This window comes from Oncorhynchus nerka, linkage group LG3 (genome assembly GCF_034236695.1).
Source record: "Oncorhynchus nerka isolate Pitt River linkage group LG3, Oner_Uvic_2.0, whole genome shotgun sequence".
In the NCBI taxonomy this organism is placed as follows: domain Eukaryota; kingdom Metazoa; phylum Chordata; class Actinopteri; order Salmoniformes; family Salmonidae; genus Oncorhynchus; species Oncorhynchus nerka.
The window spans coordinates 67,978,031-68,002,927 of NC_088398.1; the positions used below are offsets into that span (position 1 = coordinate 67,978,031).

The 24,897-nt window shown below is 43.7% G+C and overlaps 2 protein-coding genes across 3 annotated transcripts in view; one reads left to right on the forward strand and one right to left on the reverse strand.

Annotated features, from left to right (window-relative positions):
• LOC115112606 (collagen alpha-2(IV) chain-like) overlaps positions 1–6,118 on the forward strand; it is a 142,994-nt gene extending 136,876 nt beyond the window's left edge. For both annotated transcript variants that reach the window (XM_029639655.2, XM_029639656.2), the window contains exons 37-47: positions 1,134–1,241; positions 1,350–1,457; positions 1,541–1,738; positions 1,846–1,962; positions 2,103–2,264; positions 2,624–2,722; positions 2,856–3,002; positions 3,160–3,276; positions 3,709–3,900; positions 4,127–4,413; positions 4,653–6,118. In XM_029639655.2, coding sequence (XP_029495515.1) covers positions 1,134–1,241; positions 1,350–1,457; positions 1,541–1,738; positions 1,846–1,962; positions 2,103–2,264; positions 2,624–2,722; positions 2,856–3,002; positions 3,160–3,276; positions 3,709–3,900; positions 4,127–4,413; positions 4,653–4,907 — 1,790 coding nt within the window. In that variant the 3' untranslated portion in view covers positions 4,908–6,118. The remainder of the gene's footprint in view (positions 1–1,133; positions 1,242–1,349; positions 1,458–1,540; positions 1,739–1,845; positions 1,963–2,102; positions 2,265–2,623; positions 2,723–2,855; positions 3,003–3,159; positions 3,277–3,708; positions 3,901–4,126; positions 4,414–4,652) is intronic.
• A 35-nt stretch (positions 6,119–6,153) lies between these two features.
• LOC115112628 (ras-related protein Rab-20-like) lies at positions 6,154–24,453 on the reverse strand. The gene is made up of 2 exons (XM_029639665.2): positions 23,933–24,453; positions 6,154–7,325 (listed from the first exon to the last, which is right to left on the reverse strand). The coding sequence occupies exons 1-2, from the start codon at positions 24,198–24,200 to the stop codon at positions 6,733–6,735; spliced, it is 861 nt and encodes a 286-aa protein (XP_029495525.1). The 5' UTR covers positions 24,201–24,453; the 3' UTR covers positions 6,154–6,732.
• Between the last annotated feature and the right edge of the window lie 444 nt (positions 24,454–24,897).

The window sequence follows — 24,897 nt, forward strand, 5'->3', positions numbered from 1 at the left end:
TTTAGCTCAGTTACCTTAGCTTTTTTGGGATCAGGAACAATGGTGGCCCTCTTGAAGCATGTGGGAACAGCAGACTGGGATAAGGATTGATTGAATATGTCCATAAACACACCAGCCAGCTGGTCTGCGCATGCTCTGAGGACGCAGCTGGGGATGCCGTCTGGGCCTGCAGCCTTGCAAGAATTAACACATTTAAATGTTTTACTCACATCGGCTGTAGTGAAGGAGAGTCCGCAGGTTTTGGTAGCTGGCTGTGTCAGTGACATTGTATTGTCCTCAAAGCGAGCAAAGAAGTTGTTTAGTCTGTCTGGGAGCAAGACATCCTGGTCCGCGACTGGGCTGGTTCGGGAAAGTCGTATTCCTGGTCGTAATGATGGTGAGTTGACGTTGCTCTTATATCCAGTAGTTCCTCCCGACTATATGTAATAAAACCTAAGATTACCTGGGGTACCAATGTAAGAAATAACACTTAAAAAAAACAAAATACTGCATAGTTTCCTAGGAAAGCGAATGGAGGCGGCCATCTCTGTCCGGGACGGCTTCAACCCAATTGAGTTGGTTTAGGGTGAGTTGGACCACAGAGTGGAGGAAAAGCAGCCAACAAGTGCTCAGCATATGTGGGAACTCAAGACTGATGGAAAAGCATTCTAGGTGAAGCTGGTTGAGAGAATTCCAAGAGTGTGCAAAGCTGTCATCAAGGCAAAGGGTGGCTACTTTGAAGAATCTAAAATCTATTTTGATTTGTTTAACACGTTTTTGGTTACTACATGATTCCATGTGTTATTTCATAGTTTTGATGTCTTCACTATTATTCTAAAACGTAGAAAACAGTCAAAATAAAGTTAAACCCTTGTATGAGTAGGTGTGTCCAAACATTTGACTGACACTGTATATATAATCTAATCATCCTGCTTCAGGATTATTTTACTCCTGCTCCAAAACTGGTCAAATTAAGATCCTACATCTGCATGGACTGGTGAGAGCAAATACCTGGTAGGCCTCCACCATATTGCTTTTACCTATTCTATGTTATCAGATCAGTGCAGATGAAGACAATTAGTCTACTTAAGATGCTCTCTGAGAAGTGTTACCATGGTAACAGTGTTCCTGATGCCCTCTGTCTCTCCCTACAGGTCAGAAGGGCTACATTGGGAATCTGGGAGACAGGGGAGGTGGAGGTTTCCATGGTATTGAGGGCATGAAGGGCGTGCCAGGTGAACCTGGCACAGGAGGACCTGTAGGTAAGAGACTTGACTTCTTGCCCTGTTGCTCACATTATTAGAATGAGTGTCATTCATTGCCTGTGTCTGACTGTTACCTGTCTGACTCTATGTGGTTGTTGTCTCCAGGATCTGATGGTCAACAAGGGTTTCCAGGCAACCAGGGTACGAAGGGATGGCCTGGGGTCCCCGGAGAATCAGGCACACATGGACAACCAGGCTTCCCCGGACAGAGAGGTACACAAACACACACACACACGGGTGTGCACATACACAAAACCTTTGCCTTAACACTGTCTTTGATCTGCTCCTCTCTGCAGGTTTCCCGGGACTAAAGGGTATATTCGGACTGGATGGGCTGAAGGGTCAGAAGGGAATCCCTGGACTTCCAGGTCAGGATAACTTTGGAACCCCAGGTGACCCCGGTGTTAAGGGAGCGAGGGGAGAGACAGGTATACCCAACTCCGAGGTCGGGACACCCGGATCGCTGGGTTTGAAGGGAGTTCAAGGACAACCAGGTTAGTCACTACTCCTAAAGAAACATTGCATTTTTTTGTTACAAAGTTTGGAGGACATTTTGTGTTTTATAGTGTCTAAGACCTCCCTCTTCTCTTCTTGTCCTCAGGTGACCAGGGCCAGGTGGGACCCCCAGGGTTTCAGGGCCCCCAAGGGCCACAGGGCACCTCAGACAGACCCGGACCTTCAGGAGAACCTGGCTTCCCTGGACCCAAAGGACTGCCAGGTGGAGTAGAAAATGACAGAGTGGAATGTGTCGATTTAGAGTAGATTAACGGACCAAGTTTTTATCCTCTGGGATGTGTAGTGTGTGAAGTGTTTTGTGTGTGTATTTGGTGTGCTAATAATGGTTGTTTTGTTTTGCAGGTTTCCCTGGGCCCCGTGGTTTACCTGGTGAGCCCTCTCAATATGGAGAGAAGGGTTTAACTGGCCAGTATGGCGTCACTGGATTCCCTGGTCTGAAAGGAAAGCAGGGGGATCAGGGACCATCAGGATACCAAGGACAGAGCGGAGTGTCTGGGAAGAAAGGTGCGGATCATATACTCTTAGAACAAAAGGTGCTATCTAGAACCTAAAAGGGTTCTTTGGCTGTCCCCGTAGGATAACAGAACATCATTCTGGATTCTGTTTTGGAATTCCTACATGTTGTAATTCCTACATGGAACCAAAGAGGGTTACCCTATGGGGAAATCCGAAGAATCCTTTTGGAAACCTTTTTCATAAGAATGTAGGATTATAGTATAGATTATAGTATAGAGGAGAATTTCCAAAATACAATCCAGAATTATGTTTTGTTATATGTTTCACTTTTGACAGACAGGGAATATTGAGCTGTTTAACCTTTCACTGAAACAGTAAAAGTAACAGCCATGGCTTTTGTTGCAAAGGTGTGAAGGGAGGTCAGGGGATGATGGGATTTCCTGGTAGGTCTGGTTTCCAAGGAGACCGAGGTCCTTCCGGCCCAAAAGGAAGTACTGGACTCACAGGTAAGGATGTCATCTCACTCTGTTTGATATCACTCTGCACATCACTATAATTCACCTGAAAATCACCTACATTATCATGAAAGTTGCCTGTTTCTCACATACAAACTGTGTGTGGCCTGGTCTGGTCCTTCAGGTTATCCAGGATTCCCAGGTAACCAGGGCCCAGCCCCACTACCCACCAGGATGCCAGGAGAGAGGGGTGCTCCAGGTCCTCAGGGTATCCGAGGACCGGAGGGGGTACGAGGGGAGAGCGGCCCTATAGGACCCCCTGGAGATCCAGGTAGGAGAATGTGTTACAGTGTTGTGTTGTTGTCAATATAATAGACTGTTCTATATACAGTTTCTTCTGTGGGATTAGCCATATTTTCTCTGACCTTTTTTTCCCCCTTTTTCCTACTTCCTTACCCCTTACCCCTATTCCCCATCTCCCCCTCCAGGTTACTTTGGGCCCCAGGGGCAGAAGGGGATGCCAGGGGTGGGTGGCAGACCAGGTACCCCTGGGTACCGTGGGAATGTTGGAGGGAGGGGCCATCTTGGTCTGCAAGGCATGGAAGGTAGGTACAGTATGGCAGGTGTGCCAGGGCAATGGGGTATATTAGAATTATAGCACTCAGGCCTGGATTAAGAGAGGGAGATGGGGAGTTGGTTTCCCCCAAATGGTTTCGATCAAAGAGTGTTATTGGTCTGAATGAGCCACTAGTGTATTATGAGAGAAATGACCCATGGTCTGTAGTGATTATTAGTTCTGTAATTAGCTTACTGATAAAGACATTTTAGGATGCTGATCTGAAACAAATTAAATCCATTATTCCATTTGCTGTTTTTATGGTGGTGTGATTTATTAGACACGGAAATGTTGTGTTTTTAATGTAAATACATTTTAACCACACAAACATTTAGAAAAGTAAACAGACAAAAACATTGCACATATTTTATATATTACGCACACATGCATTTGACCCTCTCTCTCTCTCTCTGACCCCTAGGTCACCATGGTAACCCAGGAACTACAGGGTTGCATGGCATGCCGGGCCGCAGTGTGAGCGTGGGATACCTGCTGGTGAAGCACAGCCAATCAGAGCAGACCCCCATGTGCCCCGTGGGCATGTCGAAGCTGTGGGACGGCTACAGTCTGCTGTACTTCGAGGGCCAGGAGAAGGCCCACAACCAGGACCTAGGTGAGAAAGAGATAAGAAAAACTAAAAGACAGGAAATTCACATAAACACCACATGATTATTGGGTTATACTCATGTCTATTCAGATTTAATTGGATTGGCAGATAGAACAAGTAAGGATGTCTCAAGTTTGCCTGTAGTGGCTGTAGCTCAGTGTCGTCATTTTATATGATTACATTTATTGGTCAATTGATTGATCGGTTGATTGAATTGATCTGTTGATCCCAGGTCTGGCGGGCTCCTGCCTCCCTCGTTTCAACACCATGCCCTTCCTGTACTGCAACCCCGGAGACGTCTGCTACTACGCCAGCCGCAACGACAAATCCTATTGGCTGTCCACCACCGCGCCCCTTCCCATGATGCCCGTGGAGGAAGGTGATATCAAACCGTACATCAGCCGCTGCTCTGTGTGCGAAGCTCCGTCCGTCGCCATCGCCGTGCACAGCCAGGATATTACCATCCCACAATGCCCTGCTGGCTGGCGCAGCTTGTGGATTGGCTACTCCTTCCTCATGGTGAGTCTCTTTGCTTCCTTTTCTACACGATCTGAAGTGCCCTCCTCTCCTTGTCTCCCATTCTTCATCTCTACTGATCTGAAAACGCAGGACAGGTGAAAGCCATATGATTGAAGCCTACTGGGAATTTGCTTTAATCTGTTCAGTTCTTTCACGTCAGGGAATATAAATGCCATAGGTAGGAAGTTGAATAAGACGTTCGTATCAGTGTTCATACAACCTCTTACCCCTCCCCCCAGCACACGGCAGCAGGTGACGAGGGTGGGGGTCAGTCTCTGTCGTCTCCTGGTTCCTGTCTGGAGGACTTCCGTACCACGCCCTTCATCGAGTGTAACGGGGCCAAGGGCACCTGCCACTACTTCGCCAACAAACACAGCTTCTGGCTCACCTCCATCGAACAGTCCTTCCATGCAGAACCTGCCTCAGAGACCCTGAAAGCAGGCCAGCTCCTCTCACGCATCAGCCGTTGTCAGGTCTGCATGAAGAACCTGTGACCTGGTTTACCCTAAGATGTCATTTCCTGTGACCATACCCCCCTGCCAAACACAATTCAGGTAGTTATTGCCTTTGGTCTTAGGCACAGATCTAGGTTTAGCTTACCCTCCCCAATTCTTAACTGTAGCCATGAAGCGGAAACGCAACACTAACCTTAGATCAGCATCTATGGGACAGCTTCATCCTACTCCCCCGAACCTTGACTAGTGAGGAGTGAAGGAGTGTGTGAACGCTTCAAATGGAGAGCAAGTATGCGGTGTTAAGAAATAAATCCCTGCCATAAAGTTAGCGATATGAAATATACATGTAAATGCTTTTTAATTGTTTGTCCTATTTGATATGGTGCTCTTAACTTATTACCTCAGCTATAATTATACACCAAATATGTTTAACTGACCATACCAAGAACATACAGCTGAAACAACCAAAGATGCCCGTGTGTGTGTGTGTGTACGCACCGCTTCAGTTATCAAATTGATTAAAGTGTACCGCTTCAGTTATTACATTTTTTTTAAAGTTTGTTTTATTATTCAGGTATAAGTGCTAATGCCACTTCACTAATAGTGACCCTCAACCAATTGTAAATTAGGTTTGGTTGATGTTTTCGCTCTTAACATTCAGTATTATTCTGCTTTACATTGTGTTCGCACATAACATAAGAGCCACTGTGCAAACCGTTGCCTCAGTTTGTTCGCTATATCAATATATTTTACAGCTCTTACCCGAACGTGACATTCACAAATCGCTTTGATCACAAAATGCACTGATTTACTTTATATTTATATCTGCTGAATGAACTTAATTCACTCATAACTAAAAACTTCTTTTTTTTTACCCATGACATCACATTTTCCCAGTATACATTGTTCATATGAAACAGTCAGCTCAGTCTCTGCTGGAATCAAGCCAGCACAGAAATGCAAACAACTCTGTCCAAAGTCTAAGCTACAAGGACTGTTTGAACAAAATCTGGTCAGCGATCCCTCCAGAGCATGTATTTGTTTATCACATTCTAGGTCCTAAGAAGTCTGTTGAATTTGCCATTAAAATAACACCAGTTTTATATTGTACATTTCCAGCCACTTCAGATGAACGGCTTTATTTGGCCATTAGTTCAATGTAATTATGTTGAATACCATTAGGTGCTATGAATCCATAGAAATGTATTGTAATGGTGTCATAACTAAAATAAATGGTTTTGTTTGTTGAATTTGCATTGACGTTCACACCTCAGCTGAAACTACATCACAATTTCAAAATGAGAATCTTTATTATCGTATCATCTTTGAAAGTATCAAGCACGTTTAAAATGTCTTCCATATAAATGCACATTGTCCAGTGTAGATCAGGTGCAAATGAACAAAAAAGGACGTAATAAAAATTAACATGCAACAGAACGTACAAATGCAAACAACGCTGATTGTTAAACAAACATTTAAAAACATCCTTACAATAAGATTCATTTGACACAATTCAAATGTGCCCACCCTGGTAGTCAAACAATTTGTGCTGTTGAACAAAAAGGCATGTGACATTCTCATTCCAGAAAATAATCATCTGTGATTGATTTCTAAACAGTCCATCTACAAACTACACACCATTTTGGCCAGAACTCAATTACACATCAGAGCCTCAGAAACAAACTCCTTCTTACTCCATAACAATCCTTGGCATCTCATTGGAAGAATAAATGTTTGATTGATTGCTTGAAAGTATGTGTATCAAAAATCGGTCAATGCTGACAAATCTTAGAATCTCTTGGGAGAGCAACATGGAGATGGCATGAAAAGTCCTCTTTACGATCAGTCTAAAAGTCGGTAGTCCCTAGCAGCAGGCGGCCCTTGGCCGTTTTCCTGCCCCGCTGCACTCATCCAGGTCCACGGTGGGTGATCCCTCTCTCTCAGTCCTCTTCCTGATGATGGAGGGCAGCACCATGTCAAACAGAGCCTCAAACAGAGGGTCCACGTTGTAGCCCGTCTTAGCACTGGTCTCAAAGCACATCTTGTCAGCAGGCAGGCTGTTAGTCTCCTCCATACCCTTGTATCTCAGGATCCTCCCATACAACGCCACTGCATCCTCCCGGCTCACCTGCTTGCTGACCGACACCCCCGACAGGGAGACGGGAGAGGCTGGAGGGGTGGGGCAGGCAGAAGGCACCCTGGGCCTCTCCCCGTCCTCCTCTCCCTGGTCCTCGGTTAGGCAGTCTTGGGTGGCTCCCACCTGTGCCTGGAGGTCTGTGAGGTCGGCCTTGTTGCCCACGATGGCGTAGATGCAGTCGTGATTGGCAGTGTCGGTCAGGGACAGGAAGCGCTCCTCCAGCTCAGCCAGACTCTGCCAGTTGGTCACGTCGTAGGTGAGGATGACAGCAGCAGCGCCCCGGCAGTACATGGAGCCCAGCCCGTGGAACTGCTCCCGACCTGGGGGACACACCGGAAAGAATGATCAGAACACGTTAAGCACATAGGAGTAGTTGCATACACAAGAGTCAAAACATAAACATGACTGTGTTCTAATATAGACCAATGAATGTCAAGTAAAGGCAAAAACGACCAGACAAATTCACAAGCTTAATATAATGTGCTTCCAAACTACAGGTAGCGAGAGAGAGCAAGAGAATAGCTGAAAAACAAAAGCAAACATTGTTGTAGAAATATGCAAGAGCTCTTCAGTGTGTGTTTAAGTCAAGTTTGATCTTGGAGACTTTGTTCTGAACACTTCACGGTCACAGCCAAAATACGTGCAAAAATCAAGGGAGCCTTTGAACAAGGTCCAAATTAAGTGTTTCACAGGTTGTAAGATACAGTATGTACAGTAATTAAACCTTAGGCCTGAGTATCCAGGAGTAGCCTGCCTGACATAAAAACCAAACAAATAAGGAGAGCCAACTGAGCTGAAATAGAGTATGCTGACAGAGACAAATCCCTAGGATCAACAGAGTTAGGGGAGGGGAAGATTGTTGTTTGAAAGAACTTTCTCCAGGGTAAAATGTCAGTGCGGGGCAGTGGGGCTAGGGTCCTATTCTGCTCAGAAACAGACAGTATGAAGCAGGGTAATAAACAGAAGACCATACATCTGCTGGGAGGAGGGCCAATCAGGATAACAAGTGCTGATCACAGCCCTCCCCCTTGGTGTGTCTGTACAGCATGATCAAGCAGGGTTTATATTAGGTCCAGTGAGTGGGTTATGGGTGAGTGGGAGGTTGAAGCATATGCAGTCACCCTGACAGTCACCTCCCTGTCATGTGACTGAGCAGCCGCCAGCGACTGGCTGTGTAACTTCTACAGGAAGTTGAACCAAGTAAAGGGCTACATTTCCAGGATTGTAATTGTCGGTTTATTATAAATACTACTATAACCCATCATAGCTTGAAAGAAACGCCTGAAACTAGATTCCCCACATTCTGGTCTTGACGAGAACAAAAAAATAATTATAATGAAAAGGCGGGAATATTCTCTTCAGCACTGCTCAAACAATCCAGTTCAAATGGAGTGTCTCCTTGTTAACATCAAAAAACAAAAGTCATATCACAGGTTCTGTCTTCCCTTTCCCCTGAAAAGCGTAACGTGTGGTTGTTTACGAGCCCAGAGGCTACTGCCACCTGAAGAAGTGATGTTGAATGGCATAGAATTCTACGTCAGGCAGAAGCGAGTGTTTGGATCAGGAAAGTTTCCTCTCATGACCTCTACTAGCCAGAATGCGGTTCCATTCAGCTATTGTTTACATATTGCATGTGATTGTATGTGATGCGTGTGATGAGTCAACAGGTAGAAAATACCAGCGACAGAACCTACCGGCACAGCAAAACGGTAATCACTTTCCTGTGGCTACGCCAGCGCCACCTCCTACCGCCAAAAGGCCCAACAGCATGTACAGGTAATGTGTTATAGTGTGGACACTATATAAATAATGACATCGAATATGTATTGTACCTACCAGCAGTATAGTATGATTGCTCTTCATGTGTGCATGGTTATTATTGGAATTGGTTATTGGCATTGACTGTGGAATTTTCCCTTTGATGAGGTCATCACCCAGAGTCGGATCTGTACAAGGCGACTATCACACGTTGAGTGGGCTGTATCGCTTTGCTGCATTTGTACACCTTTTATTTTTTAGGATGAAAGTAATATAGAAATGCGTGTGGGCCTTCCTTGTCAAGTTATTTAACTAGGCAAGTCAATTAAGAACAAATTCTTATTTACAATGACTACCTACCCTGGCCATACCCTCCCCTAACTCGGACGACACTGAGCCAATTGTGCACCGCCCTTTGGAACTCCCGATCACGACCGGTTGTGATACAGGCCGGGATCGAACAAGGGTCTGTAGTGATGCCTCTAGCACTGCCTTAGACCACTGTGTTACTACATCTTTTTGGCGACGAGGATCAGCATGTACAGGGCGATGCGCAAGCTAGCTAAGAAACGGTGGAGGTAGTCAGTTAGCTAGCTAGCTAAGAAACAGTGGAGGTAGTCAGTTAGCTAGCTAGCTAAGAAACGGTGGAGGTAGTCAGTTAGCTAGCTAGCTAAGAAACGGTGGAGGTAGTCAGTTAGCTAGCTAGCTTAATGAGCGACGGAAAGCAGATGCCGCTGGAGGGAAACGCCAACAGTGACAATCAGCAGCAAGTGAAAAATCCAACTTCTAACATCTGCTATCTGAGCAGCTAACCGATCGCTGCAGCTGTACATAGTCCATCGGTAAATAGCCCACCCAATTTACCTACCTCATCCCCATACTTTTTATTTATTTACTTTTCTGCTCTTTTGCACACCAGTATCTCTACCTGCACATGATCATTTATCACTCCAGTGTTAATCTGCAAAATTGTAATTATCCACCTACCTCCTCATGCCTTTTGCACACAATGTATATAGACTATTTTTTTTTCTTTCTACTGTGTTATTGACTTGTTTATTGTTTACTCCATGTGTAACTCTGTGTTGTCTGTTTACACTGCTATGCTTTATCTTGGCCAGGTCGCAGTTGTAAATGAGAACTTGTTCTCAACTAGCCTACCTGGTTAAAAAATAATAATAAGTGAGACTAAGCAGCGCTCTATCCTCTCGAGTGTGTGTGGGGCTAAAACCTACAAGCTTATGAGGAATTTGGCTACACTATGGGGACATTCCTTTTGTGGATCTAGTTGCTTTAGTTCAGACTCACCAAAATCCGAAGTCGGCGGTGATTGTCCAGAGGTTTCAGTTGAACTGCCATTTACAGAAAACAGGTCAGTCTGTTGCTAACTTTGTTGCTGAATTACATGAACTCTGAATATTGAGTTTGGGGCGGTGTTGGAGAACATGCTCCGTGACAGATCAGTCTGTGGCATTAATGAGGACGGCATAGAGTGCCGTTTGGTGGGGGAAGCCACACCGATTTAAGAGAGCCTTAGAAATATCTCAAGGGATGAGATGGCCGTTTGTTAGCCTTTTGAATATTTTTAGCATTACTGAGGAAGTGGTGCAGTGAATCAGGAAAAAAAGCAGTGGAATGTTAGTTGTGGGGGAACACGTGCAAACAACTAAGTTCAAAGATACGGTCTGTCACAATTGCAAAAAAGGGACAATTAGCTAAAAAACAAAATGCAGGGGTCCTAGGAGCAAGCCAGAGGGTGGGCAGACTGGGCAGGGCAAGTTCACAGCTAAGAAGCCGCAGTCAGCAGCACACCACCTAGAGAGCACGGAAGAGCATTGTTCCTACAACATGTTTAATGTGAGTGAGCCGTGTGCAGAGCCCATCTATGCTACAGTGGCGGGAGATGGAGGAACTCTGCCTCTTATCAGTGAGGAGAACTACAAACAAATGTGGGGCACAAAACAGGCCTGAGCCCTCACACCAGCAGGGATCAAACTGTGTACGAACACCGGGGAGACCATACCATTGCTGGGGCCTCTGGAGGTGAAAAGGAATGGGCTTAGTTTACTAGGGTGTGACTGGCTCACCAAAATACAACTGCACTTGGGGGAGACACACACACACGTACGTGACTGAGGATGTCACTCAAACGTACCCTGAGATTTTTAAAGATGAACTGGGCACACTGCAGGACACTGCAGTTAAGCTGTTCGTGGATCCCTAGGCAGAGCCTCGCTTTTTCAAACCCAGGACAGTGCCTTACGCCATGAAAAAGAAAGTGGAGGATGGAGTTGGAGCAGCTGCAAGAAACTAACCCATTCAGTTCTCCCGCTGGGCAGCTCCAATTGTTCCCGTTCTGAACAGTGACATCACTGCGTATATGTGGGGACTACAAACTCACCATCAACAGCGACGCTTGCTGGAGGCAAGACGTTCAAAGCTTGACATGAGTCATGCCTACCAACAGTTCCTCCTGGACAAGGACTCAAGTGTGTCAGACAACACGCACAAAGGCTTGTTCAGGTACAACCGCTTGGTTTTCGGCGTGGCATCCAGTCCAGCCATTTTCCAGAGGACAATCTGGAATGGGATCCCTCACGTAGCAGCGTACCTGAATGACATCCTGGTTACAGGTGAGACGTAGGAGAACAGCCATCTGGACCAGGTGTTAGAGATTCTCCCAGGCAGGGCTGCGCCTGAAGCGTTGCAAGTGCACATTCCAAGTAGAGTGTGACACACTACCGTTCAAAGGTTTAGGATCACTTAGAAAATGTCCTTGTTTTTGAAAGAAAAGCACATTTGTCCATTAAAAACATCAAATTGGTCAGAAACAGTGTAGACATTGTTAATGTTGTAAATGACTATTGTAGCTGGAAACGGCAGATTGTTTATGGAATATCTACATAGGTGTACAGAGGCCCATTATCAGCAACCATCACTCCTGTGTTCCAATGGCACGTTGTGTTAGCTAATCAAAGTTTATCATTTTAAAGGCTAATTGATCATTAGAAAACCCTTTTGCAATTATGTTAGCACAGCTAAAACCTGTTCTGATTACAGAAGCAATAAAACTGGCCTTCTTTAGACTAGTTGAGTATCTCAGACTATTCTTGTTCTGAGAAATGAAGGCTACTCCATGCGAGAAATTGCCAATAAACTGAAGCTCTCGTACAACGCTGTGTACTACTCCCTTCACAGAACAGTGCAAACTGTCTCGAACCAGAACAGAAAGCGGAGTGAGAGGCCACAGTGCACAACTGAGCAAGAGGACAGGTACATTAGTGTGTCTAGTTTGAGGAACAGACGCCTCACAAGTCCTCAACTGGCAGCTTCATTAAATAGTACCTGCAAAACACCAGTCTCAACGTCAACAGTGAAGAGGCGACTCCACGATGCTGGCCTCTTCGGTAGAGTTGCAAAGAAAGCAATTTCTCAGTGGCCAATAAAAAGAAAAGATTAAGATGGGCAAAATAAGACACTGGACAGAGGAAGATTGGGAAAAAAAAGTGTTATAGAAAGACTAATCTAAGTTGAGGTGTTCGCATCACAAAGAAGAATATTTGTGAGACGCAGAAAAATATTAAGATATACTGGAGGAGTGCTTGACGCCATCTGTCAAGCATGGTGGAGGCAATGTGATGGTCGGAGGGTGATTTGGTGGTGGTAAAGTGGGAGATTTGTACAGGGTAAAATGGATCTTGAAGAAGGAAATCACTCCATTTTGCAACACCATGCCATACCCTGTGGACGGCACTTAAATTGGAGACAATTTCCTCCTACAACAGGACAATGACCCAAAGCAAAGCTCCAAACTACGCAAGAACTATTTAGGGAAGAAGCAGTCAGCTGGTATTGTGTCTATAATGGAGTGACCAGCACAGTCACCGGATCTCAACCCTATTGAGATGTTGTGGGAGTAGCTTGACCGTATGGTACGTAAGAAGTGCCCATCAAACCAATCCAACTTGTGGGAGGTGCTTCGGGACGTATGGGGTGAAATCTCTTCAGATTACCTCAACAAATTGACAACTAGAATGCCAAAGGTCTGCAAGGCTGTAATTTCTGCAAATGGAGGATTCTTTGATGAAAGCGAAGTTTGAAGGACAATTTAACTTAAAAATAATTATTTATAAACCTTGTCAATGTCTTGACTATATTTCCTATTCATTTTGCAACTAATTTCATGTATGTTTTCATGGAAAACACAGACATTTCTAAGTGACCCCAAACGTTTGAACGGTAGTGTACCTAGGTCACAAGATCACAGTGCAGGGTCTGTCCTGTGGAGGACAAAGTCAGCGCAATCAACGATGCTAGAAATCCCAAGAACATGTCTGAGCGCAGGTCATTCTTGGGCATGGTGAACTACTATGGTAAGTTACTCCCTGAGCTGTCAAGTGTTGGCTCTACTTTTTCAGCTGCGCCAAAGACCGTAAATGATAGTGGGGGCGAGCACAAAAGAAAGATTTCCAGGAAGCGAAAGCACTACTACAATCAGCACAACTGCTGGTTCATTTTGACCAAGACAAAGAGATAATTCTGTCATGTAACGCCCCGCCCTACAGCATCGAGGCAGTACTCTTATCAGATGGAGGACGGATCAGAAAAACCCATTGGATTTGCATCATGCACACTGACGAGTGCTGAGAAGGGTTATTCATTTAGACAAGGAAGGTCTGGCCATAGTCTTTGCTGTGAAACGCTTTCATCAGTACCTCTACGGTCATCATTTCACCATATGCACTGACCACAAACCACTGAAGAGCCTATTCAGTGAATCAAGATGCATTCCTCCCAAGGCTTCAGCAAGGATACAGCGCTGTGCCTCACACTGTCAGCTTACCAGTACACCTTCGTGTACAGAGCGGGGAAGGACAACGCAAACGAGCTCAGCCGTCTGTTACCAGAGATGTCTGCCACAACTGTGGTGCCTCGAGAGACAATTTTCCTAATGGGGAGATTGTCAAACTCACCTGTGAATGCCAAACAGTTCAAACAGTGGACAAACCGGGATCCTATCCTCGCCCAAGTGAAAAGATTCCTTATGCAGCTTTGGCCTCCTGTCAGAGGATGATGGACTGAGACCTTATGCAAAGCACAATACTGAGCTGAGTGTGCAGGATGGCTGCATACTCTGGCAGTACAGAGAAGTTGTTCCTCCCCTGGCTGTTCACAAGTCATGGATGAGATCCGAGGCTCACCCACGTGCCTCCCGGATTAAAGGTTTAGCCAGATCTTACATCTGGTGGCCTAACATGGATCAGGACGTAGAAACAAAAGTGAAATAATGTTCTGGGCACCAGATCAACCAGAAGATGGCTCCACCCAAGCCACTACATCTATGGGAGTGGCCTGACCGCCCATGGTCCAGGCTGCACATAGACTTTGCAGGCCCTTTTGTGGGCCACATGTTCCTTGTCATGGTGGAGCAACATCACAGCGACCACAACCATCAAAAAGCTTTGGTGGCTATTTGCAACCCATGGTCTGCCTGACTCACGTCCGACAACCTTTACCTGTGACTTGTTCCAAGAATTAACGTGGAGAAACAGGATTCTCCATGTCCGCAGCTCTCCATTTCACTTGTCCTCAAAGGGCTTAGCGGAGCGGGCTGTACAGATACTGAAAGAGGGGCTCAAAAGGATGACTGGAGGAACCATCACAACTAAGCTCTCTCGGTTCTTGTTCCATTACAGCATCAGGCCACAAAGAGGACAGGCTCCAGCTTAGATGTCCAAAAGCTCACCTGGATCTACTGTGTCGGGATATCAAAGCACGAGTGGAACGGAAGCAGGAGAAACAAAGAGACAACCACCACGCGAGGGCGAGACAGTTAAAACCCAATGACAGTCTACAGCCACAACTTCACAAGCAGCCAACACTGGTTGCCAGGTATCATTCTGAGTCAGTGGTCCAGCCTCCTTTGTGGTCAAACTGACTGATGGTCGAGTCATGCGCAGACACCAGGATCACATCCGCCTGCACTATGACAAAGAAAATACCATGTTTTCAGATGGAACAGCTGCGGGTGGTAGTATACAAGCTGAAATCCCACAGGAAACAGTATCTGAGGAAAAGCGACATTCAGTGGTTCCAGCAGAGGGTGATGGAATTTGACAAAAGCCCAACCCGCTCCTGTGCTCCTCAGACCCATCGCCACTGGGAGACACCTTACTGGTGTCTCGTGGAACACCAGGAGTACTGCACAGATCACAGCGTAGTCACAAGCCTTCTGAAAGACCAACTCTGTAGTTGAGACACTCATGGTGTTAGTGTGTGTGGAACAGCAGACCTAGTAGAAAATATGGACTGTCATATTGTTTACATTTACAGTAATACTAGCAGAAGTTCTAAAGTGTTGTGAAGAAAAAAGGAAACACTGATGTGGCTTACTGGTTACCCTTCTGTTTATTTCCTTACAGGGGGTAATGAAATTAAGGGGGAGAAGTGTTAATATAAATAATGACATTGAATATGTATTGTACTTACCTGCAGTATAGTATGATTGCTCTTCATGTGTGCATGGTTATTATTGGAATTGGTTATTGGCATTGACCGTGGCATTTTCCCTTTTGATGAGGTCATCACCCAGCGTCGGATCTGTACAAGGCGACTATCACACGTTGAGTGGGCTGTATAAAGCTTTGCTGCATTTGTACATCTTATTTATTTGATTGAAAATAAAGGAAAGTAATATAGAAATGAGTGTGGGCATTCCCTGTCAAGTTACTACAAGTGTAAATATAATTTTATTCAACATTCTGTAGAGACTATGGAGTCCTCTACAGAGACTTCTTTCAGACTGATATCCATGAAGTAACCATGGTAACAGTCTCATGTTTAGGCAACCACATCCTTTGGTTGAAGTGAGACAATGTGTGGATGAGTGTACGTGTGAGTAGTAGGTGTTTGGGAGTATGCGTTCGTCTTTACATTTGTACTGTTGGCTATACTAAAAAACTAACCCTCCCCAAGTGTCATAAACATTTTTTTTTTAAGCGGACTCGTGTTAAGTCACAGTAGGAACTCCCATTGGGTACACAGAGAAGGAACCAATCTTGGTGATGCTCCCATTTCATTTGTTTGGTTTGTGATATCATAGACTTGGCTGACATTCATTCCTTGTTTTCAATGATTGCAGAATCAAAGCCATTCCACAGGTGTATGTTCATTAATTGTTTATGGTTCATTGAAGAAGCATAAGAAACAGTGTTTAAACCCTTTACAATGAAGATAAGTGAAGTTATTTGGATTTTTACTTATTATCTTTGAAAGACAGGGTCCTGAAAAAGGGATGTTTCTTTTTTTGCTGAGTTTAGAAACAGGTGAATAGTTTTGGAACACTAAGCCATTGACTGCCTTCACCAGGTGGCTGTGTTACAAGTGGGTTGCTTTTGACAATAAGTCACCTGACTACAGCCATCTAGTTTTGAACCAAGAAGACCAAGGAGTAGGCAAGGAGTCGACCGGGGTGGGCGAGAGGAATGTCCAGTTGGCCCGAAAAGCCTGGTAAACTAACGTTACGGAGTGTCAAGCCAGCTAGCTTGGCAGTTGACGTTTGAAGTGCCGTTCTGACCATGGAGCAGTGACAGTTTGATTAAGCAGCGACCACTTTTAGACCATAATGACATTCTATATTCACTATAATCATGCTAAATTTTGAGTAAAAACCTCCATATTGTCTGAACTATACTGAACAAAAATAAATGCAACATGTAGTGTTGGTCACATGTTTCATGAGCTGAAAAAAAATATCTAAAAAAAGTTCCATTAGCAAAAAGAGCCAAAAATGTTGTGCCCAAATGTGTTTGCATCCCTGTTAGTGAGCATTTCTCCATTGTCAAGATAATCCATCCGTTGTTTTAGAGAATTTGGGAGTAGTATTTCTGTCTGTAATAATGCCCTTTAGAGGGGAAACTGGGCCTGGCGCCCCAGTGGGTGGGCCTGGCTGACCAGTGGGTGGGCCTGGCTGACCAGTGGGTGGGCCTGGCTGACCAGTGCACCCCTGCCCAGTCATGTGAAATCCATAGATTAGGGCCTAATGAGTTTATTTCAATTGACCAATTTCCTTATATGAACTAACTCAGCAAAATCTTTGAAATTGTTTGCGATTGTTTGCATACCCTATCTATTGTATTTCTGATGCAATTCTCTATTGAATGAACATCTCAATAAACATTGAATGAAATAAGCATTTTATGGTTGAACACCCTACATGGCCAGAGATTTGGGGGAAGTTACATCTGAGCCCTACTATTTTCTGTCAATCATCCACTCCCAAACAGTTTATGCCTTAATTGCACAATCATATCACTAGATCAACTTCCTATTTTAACCTCACGTGGAAACAGCACTGTGACGGAGTCAGAAAGCGAAGCCCTTTACTGTAACCCTAGCCCTAACCCAGTGAGTGACTAAAGACAACAGCATCCTGCAGAGAGGTCATGGGGATATGGCGCAGGGATGGGAAATAGTGTTTGTGCTTCAGTGGTTTTTCTACCTTTCTAAACCAACATCAGACAGTCACTTGACTGGAGTTAGGCCTAAGTCCCATACGACTTCTGACAATGCTGTGAAAGTAAATTAAACACTCATTTGAGCATTTTGTCACCAGTTTCTTGCGGTAAGTTGACCAAAATCATGTTGCTATTAGTCATTTTATCCCATTGTAGTGTCATATGACCAAGTCACCTTTCTTTTAGCTGCCGTGAATTATAAGTGCAGAAGTCTACTTTTAGAGTTACAATCAACATTTGGAAGAATTACAAACAAAATGAAAATGGATTCAAAGTGGTCACCCTCTGCTAGTGATTTGCAGAATGTACATTGATACAAGTATAAAGAGGCCTGTGATTGGTTACATTGCCTACTGTGCCATTTCTCAGTAAAAAAGGGCCATAACTTCAGAAAGTAGCAGAGGTCCCACTTTGGAACATTGATATGCATCAGAGAGTATATTATGTTCAACAGTAGCATGAAACTTGCCGAATCAAAAATGTTGTTCTCAATATTCACAAATTAATGCAAAACCAAATATTACTTTAATCAAAATACTCTTCATATTACAGAGCAAGCGGTAAAGAGTCATATGACACCAATTCGGGCTTTGTAGCACTTACAGATTACCGAGTCTTAAAGGAGGCTTGGGTAAGCCCAAAATGTCATACATTTGCCAAATTTGATAAATATTTTCTCAATTATAGATTTAGATACAAATGTCAAATATAAGTCAAGAATCCTTCCTACAAAAAGGACCATTCTAAGGATTACTTTTCTAGAAAATCGCCCAAATCATGGTCTATTTTTGTCTTGGGTTCGTAAGGAAATCGCTAAATAGGCCAAATAAAAGTACACTGACTCTTGGAAAATATGAGCCCAGGATGGTCAAAATGTAGGTCATATATCCAGACATCACATCTCCCCTTTTATTATAGAATATCAGAAAGTTCCAATTTGATACAGATAACCAATTCCTGGCATTATTTACAGGTTACAACCTATGATGAGAGCCTGGGGGCTTTCAAAAACACTGAATGTGGAGTTCTGGTCTGTCTTTTAAAAATTTCAGGTCTAAACAACCAAAACATCATTCAATGAAACTCTGGTGAATTCAATATTGTAATTAAGACACCATTGCATATTGCATTACGTGCACCACCTCCAGACGCAAATGTGATTGGGTAACCCTGAGATGGCAGTCTTTGATTGGGTAACACAGGAATAAACCGATTGTCATCATTACAAAATGTTGACTTTATTTGTTGCATTTTGTCTCTTTATATCAACTGGGCCTTGATTTTGTACATTTGGCAAAATCAGTAGTGTTGGCTGTTAGGCATTACCCCCAGCCTTTCCAGAAGACGCCGACCCTACCATTACGCTTGTTTACACTGAGGTCGGAAGGTAAACATGGTTAACCTACATTAAGAAACCGTGGAGCCGGCGTGTGATATGGCTTGGAAAACGTACCTCAATTCAGGGATGGGATATGCCACTGTACTACAAATTTGACCTTGAGCCACACTGCTCTATAGAGAAGATTAAAATAGTTCCAGTTTTCCAAGGAAACTGACCTTTTTGTCCTCATGCCAGGCAGCAGTAGGCATATCAGCCATTAGCAAATGACATCACGTTGACCAACAAAAAGGAGCTGATTGGCTGACACTGCCATTCCAAAATGGCTACGGCGGCTACTGCTAGCTACTAAATGTATACACACAAAAGTATGTGGACACCCCTTCAAAATGAGTCGTTTCGGCTATTTCAGCCACACCTTTTGCAGATAGGTGTATAAGATCGAGCAAAAAGCCATGCAATCTCCATAGACAAACACTGTCAGTAGAATTGCTTTACTGAAGAGCTCAGACTTTCAACGTGGCAGTCATAGGATGCCACCTTTACAACAAGTCAGATCGTTGCCCTGCTAGAGCTGCCCCAGGCAACTGTAATTGCTGTTATTGTGAAGTGGAAACATTCAGGAGCAACAACGGCTCATCCGCAAAGTGGTAGGCCACACAAGCTCACAGAACGGGCCCGCAGAGTGCTGATGCATGTAGAGCCTAAAAATCATCTGTCCTCGGTTTCAACACTCACTACCGAGTTCCAAAGTGCCTCTGGAAGCAACGTCAGCACAAGGACGGTTTGTCAGGAGCTTCATGAAATGGGTTTCCATGGTCGAGCAGCCACACACAAGCCTAAGATCTCTTGGCATTGTGCATGGTGTCGGCAGGAGTGGTGTAAAGCGTGCCACCATTGGACTCTGGAGCAGTGGAAAATGTTCTCTGGAGTGATGAATCCCACTTCACCATCTGACAGTCCGACAGACGAATCTGGGTTTGGCAGATGCCAGGAGTACGCTACCCGTCCAAATGCAGTGTCAACTGTAATGTTTGGTGCAGGAGGAATAATGGTCTGGGGCTATGTTTCATGGTTCAGGCTAGGCCCCTTCGTTCCAGAAGGGAAATCTTGACACTACAGCATACAATGACATTCTAGACCAGGGGTGTCAAAGTCAAATGGACGGAGGGCCAAATAAAAAAATCAGCTACAAGACGAGGGCCGGACTGTTCGAATGTTCATTGAAAATTTTTTAAATGACGCATATAGTCTAGTGAACCTAATTGAACCTACTGAAAACCTAACAAATATATTACAATATGATCAGATAAATAAAGCAATATTTTCTTATGGCTCTGTCAGTAATCTTTAATTTTCAACAGACACAAAAGACAAATTTCCTTTATATAAATATCCCCATAACATGAACATTAAATGAAAGAAACCGGTATTCAAGGCACCATCAGTAGACTATATTTTCTATTTTAGCAAAAGTGGGCTAAATTTACTTCAAAGAAAAAACAATAATAGCAATTTTCTATCATCCACTCAACTGAAATATTTTTAAAATATAATTGGATTGAAATACAAAAAAATAAAGTGCAAAAATCTATTAATCAAAGGAGGCCTCGTTTTAATTCCTCTGCCTTTTGTAGCCTTTGTTCCATGTCCATATTCTTGTTTTTGTCCGCGTGTTTCGTTTCATAATGTCGTCTCAGATTATACTCTTTCAGTACCGCCACACTTTCTCCACACAGAAGACACACAGGTTTTCCAGCTACCTTCGTGAACATATACTCCGACTCCCACCTTGTTTGAAACCCCCGGTTCTCAGTATCCACCTTCCGTTTTGCCATTTTTGATGGGTATCTGAAAGTTAATTTTACTGTGATGCTGACGACTGCTGTGCCAATAAATATTGAAATGAAGCAGCCTACTGCTCGGTGCGTCACCTTTGCATTGTGGGAAATGTAGTATTGGTGCGTGTAAAAGATCTGCGGGCTGCCGGCTTGCTGCGGGCCGGTTCTAATAATAAATCAAGATCATCCCAGGGGCCGTAAAAAACCTTCTTGCGGGCCGGATGTGGCCCGCGGGCCTTGACTCTGACATATGTGTTCTAGACGATTCTGTGCTTCCAACTTTGTGGCAACAGTTTGGGGAAAGCGCATTCCTGTTTTAGCATGACAATCCCCCCTCTGCACAAAGCAAGGCCCATACAAAAATGGTTTGATGAGATCGGTGTGGAAGAACATGACTGACATGCACAGAGCCCTGACCTCAACCCCATCAAACACCATTGGAATGAATTGGAACGCCGACTGCTAGCCATGTATAATCGACCAACATCAATGTCCAACCTCACTAATGCTCTTGTGGCTGAATAGAAGCAAGTAGAGGTCGACCGATTATGATTTTTCAACGCCGATACCGATAATTGGAGAACCAAAAAAGCCGATACCGATTAATCTGACATTTTTATTTATAATAATGACAATAACAATACTGAATGAGCACTTATTTTTAACTTAATATAATACATCAATAAAATCAATTTAGCCTAAAAAAATAATGAAACATGTTCAATTTGGTTTAAACAATGCAAAGTGTTGGAGAAGTAAAAGTGCAATATGTGCCATGTCAGAAAGCTAACGTTTAAGTTCCTTGCTCAGAACATGAGAACATATGAAAGCTGGTGGTTCCTTTTAACACGAGTCTTCAATATTCCCAGGTAAGAAGTTTTAGGTTGTAGTTATAGCAATATTTCTCTCTACACCATATGCATTTCATATACCTTTGACTATTGGATGTTCTTATAGGCACTTTAGTATTGCCAGTGTAACAGTATAGCTTCCGTCCCGCTCCTCGCCCCTATCTGGGCTCGAACCAGGAACACATCGACAACAGCCACTCTCGAAGCAGCGTTACCCATGCCACCCTCGAAGCAGCGTTACCCATGCCACCCTCGAAGCAGCGTTACCAATAACTACTCCAAGTCTCAGAGGGAGTGAGGTTTGAAATGCTATTAGCGCGCACCCCGCTAACTAGCTAGCCATTTCACATCGGTTACACCATCCTAATCTCAGGAGTTGATAGGCTTGAAATCATAAACAGCGCAATGCTTGAAGCACAGCAAAAAGCTGCTGGCAAAATGCACGAATGTGCTGTTTGAATGAATGCTTACGAGCCTGCTGGTGCCTCCCATCGCTTAGTCAGACTGCTCTATCAAATCATAGACTTAATTATAACATAATAACACACAGAAATACGAGCCTTCGGTCATTTATCTGGTCGACTCCGGAAACTGTCATCTCGAAGAAAACAAGACGTTTATTCCTTCAGTGAAATACAGAACCGTTCCGTATTTTATCTAACGGGTGGCATCCATATTTCTAAATATTCCTGTTACATTGCACAACCGTCAATGTTATGTCATAATTATGTAAAATTCTGGTAAATTAGGCAGCCCAAACTGTTGCACATACCCCGACTCTGCGTGCAATGAACGCAAAAGTAGTGACAAATTCACCTGGTTAAAATTGCCTGCTAACCTGGATTGCTTTTATCTAAATATGCAGGTTTAAAAATATATACTTCTGTGTATTGATTTTAAGAAAGGCATTGATGTTTATGGTTAGGTACACGTTGGAGCAAGGACAGTCCTTTTTCATGAATACGCACCGCATCGATTATATGCAACGCAGGACACGCTAGATAAACTAGTAATATCAACCATGTGTAGTTAACTAGTGATTATGATTGATTGTTTTTATAAGATAAGTTTAATGCTAGCTAGCAACTTACCTTGGCTTACTGCATTCGCGTAACAGGCAGGCTCCTCGTGGAGTGCAATGAGAGGCAGGTGGTTAGAGCGTTGGACTAGTAACCGGAAGGTTGCAAGATTGAATCCCCGAGCTGACAAGGTAAAAATCTGTCGTTCTGCCCCTGAACAAGGCAGTTAACCCACCGTTCGTTCCTAGGCTGTCATTGAAAATAAGAATGTGTTCTTAACTGACTTGCCTAGTTAGATAAAGATTAAAAAGGTGTAAAAAGAATGTTTAAAAAAATAAATAATAATTGGCCAAATCGGTGTCCAATAATACCGATTTCCAATTGTTATGAAAACTTGAAATCGACCCTAATTAAATTGGCCATTCCGATTAATCGGTCGACCTCTAGAAGTAAGTACCCATAAAAATGTTCCAACATCTAGCGGAAAGCCTTCCCAGAAGAGTGGAGGCTGTTATTGCAGCAAAGGGGGGAACAAACTCTATATTAATGTCAATGATTTTGGATTGAGATGTTTGGTCATGTCTTGTAGCATGACGACGAAAAGGTCAGTTCGCCTTTAAAACAAGCAGTATTTCAAATCTTCTCTATGTATCAGTGCGGATAATTAACATTTGGAGTACAGTGACATATCCCGTCGCTGCATTGAGGTAGGTATTCCAACCCATATCTCGCTCCGGCACCAGTGTCTTAATGTAACCATGACTGCCATCTGACCCTAGTGTAGCCCAGTGTAAACAAGCATAATGGTAGGGTCGGTATCTTCTGGCAACACCAAGCCCAATGCCTAACACCAGATCTTGATATAGCCTAACCTTTCATGAATGTAGCAATATAAAATGCAATGTTACTGTCCTTGAGCATCAGATAACGTTTTAGTACTATATAAAATCATGTGCTATAACCTCATCCACATTGCCAACTGCAACATGATATGGGTTTTGGGGTATGAATGAATTAGCCATGATTTCAAGGCAATTTTATTGACTCTGCACAATATGATCTAGTCAAAACGTAATAGGCATCGACTTGTCTGACATTGTGGTTCTTGTTCAGTAGTTTATTTAAACTGGTAAACCAGATCACTAATCTAACACTCAGTCATGAAAGGGGCTGTACAGGACAAGCAACCCTTAGGTGGTGTAGTCACATGCTCTCCACAAGTCAACACTGGAAATCAACACCATTGTAAAGAGCCTATGGGGCTCCCAAGTGGCGCAGCACGCTAAGACACTGCATCTCAGTGGTAGAGGAGTCACTACAGACCCTGGTTCGATTCCAGGCTGTATGACAACCGGCCGTGATTTGGAGTAATAGGCACACAATTGGCCCAGCGTCATACCTGTTTGGCTGGGGTAACAGTCATTGTAAATAAGAATTTGTTCTTAACCGACTTGCGTAATTAAATAATATCAGGCTACACCGATTTTTAAACGTGAGAAAACTGATCTCCACCGAACTAGTCACCGAACTTCCACACATTTAAAAATCAGTGTAGCCTACTAAACGAGCCCTTACTCATAACAGTCAATATTGAACACCTTACCAGCAGTGTCCCAAATAGAGATATTGTAGGGTCCCCACTGTTTGAGGAAAAACGCCCCTCCGACGGTGCTGATGGTGTCTTTAAATTTCTTCTCCGTGTACCTGTGAAGCAGCGAGGTCTTCCCAACGTTCATGTCGCCCAGAATGACAACTTTGACGTCAGGCTTCCTCATCTTGGAAAGTTCGGGCATGGTTCTTGACCCACGCCGCTTGGCAAACCTCCTCAGCGGTCTAGCAGAGACACACTCGATGCTGTACTTCACTTTCATTTAAAAGCACTAGTTTTACAGATAAAGTGCAATTGTCATATTGACATCAACCGATTAAAACCCACCGAAATCGCCCTGGGTGTTCGATATAATTCAAGCGATTATACAATCAACATCTCGATATAACAAACACTTCAAATTAGACGACCACAGCTCTTCCCCTCTCTCTCGTCCACTTGTTGAAAGTGAACTTCAAAATTAGTGATGAAACCGGACGTTGATTTAAAAGCTTGAAGGGTCATGGCTAGAAGGGATCCAGCTTTTGTCAAATTGATGTCAGATTTATCTTTACATAGAATATTAGGAGAATTTACGCAGCAGGTGATGAGAATTAACGTACCAGGTTAAGATAATCAGGTTACGGTTAGGAAAGCTTGGAGGGTCATGGATAGAAGGGATCCAGATTTATTCAAATTAACATCAGATTTTACTTTTCATAGCAGGTTAGGAAAACTTATAGGAAAACTCCACCGAAAAACTATATTTTGGTATTTGTTTCATTTGTCCATTGATATGTAACTTTCAAAATACAGAAATCATCATATGATGCTTTTTCAGTGGAGTTTCTTTTAAGTATGGAGGATCAAAGCTGCCTTGACTATAATTAAATGGATAAATAAATGCACACATAAATACATAAAGACAGTACCAGTCAAAAGTTTGGACACACCTACACATTCAATGGTTTTTCTTTATT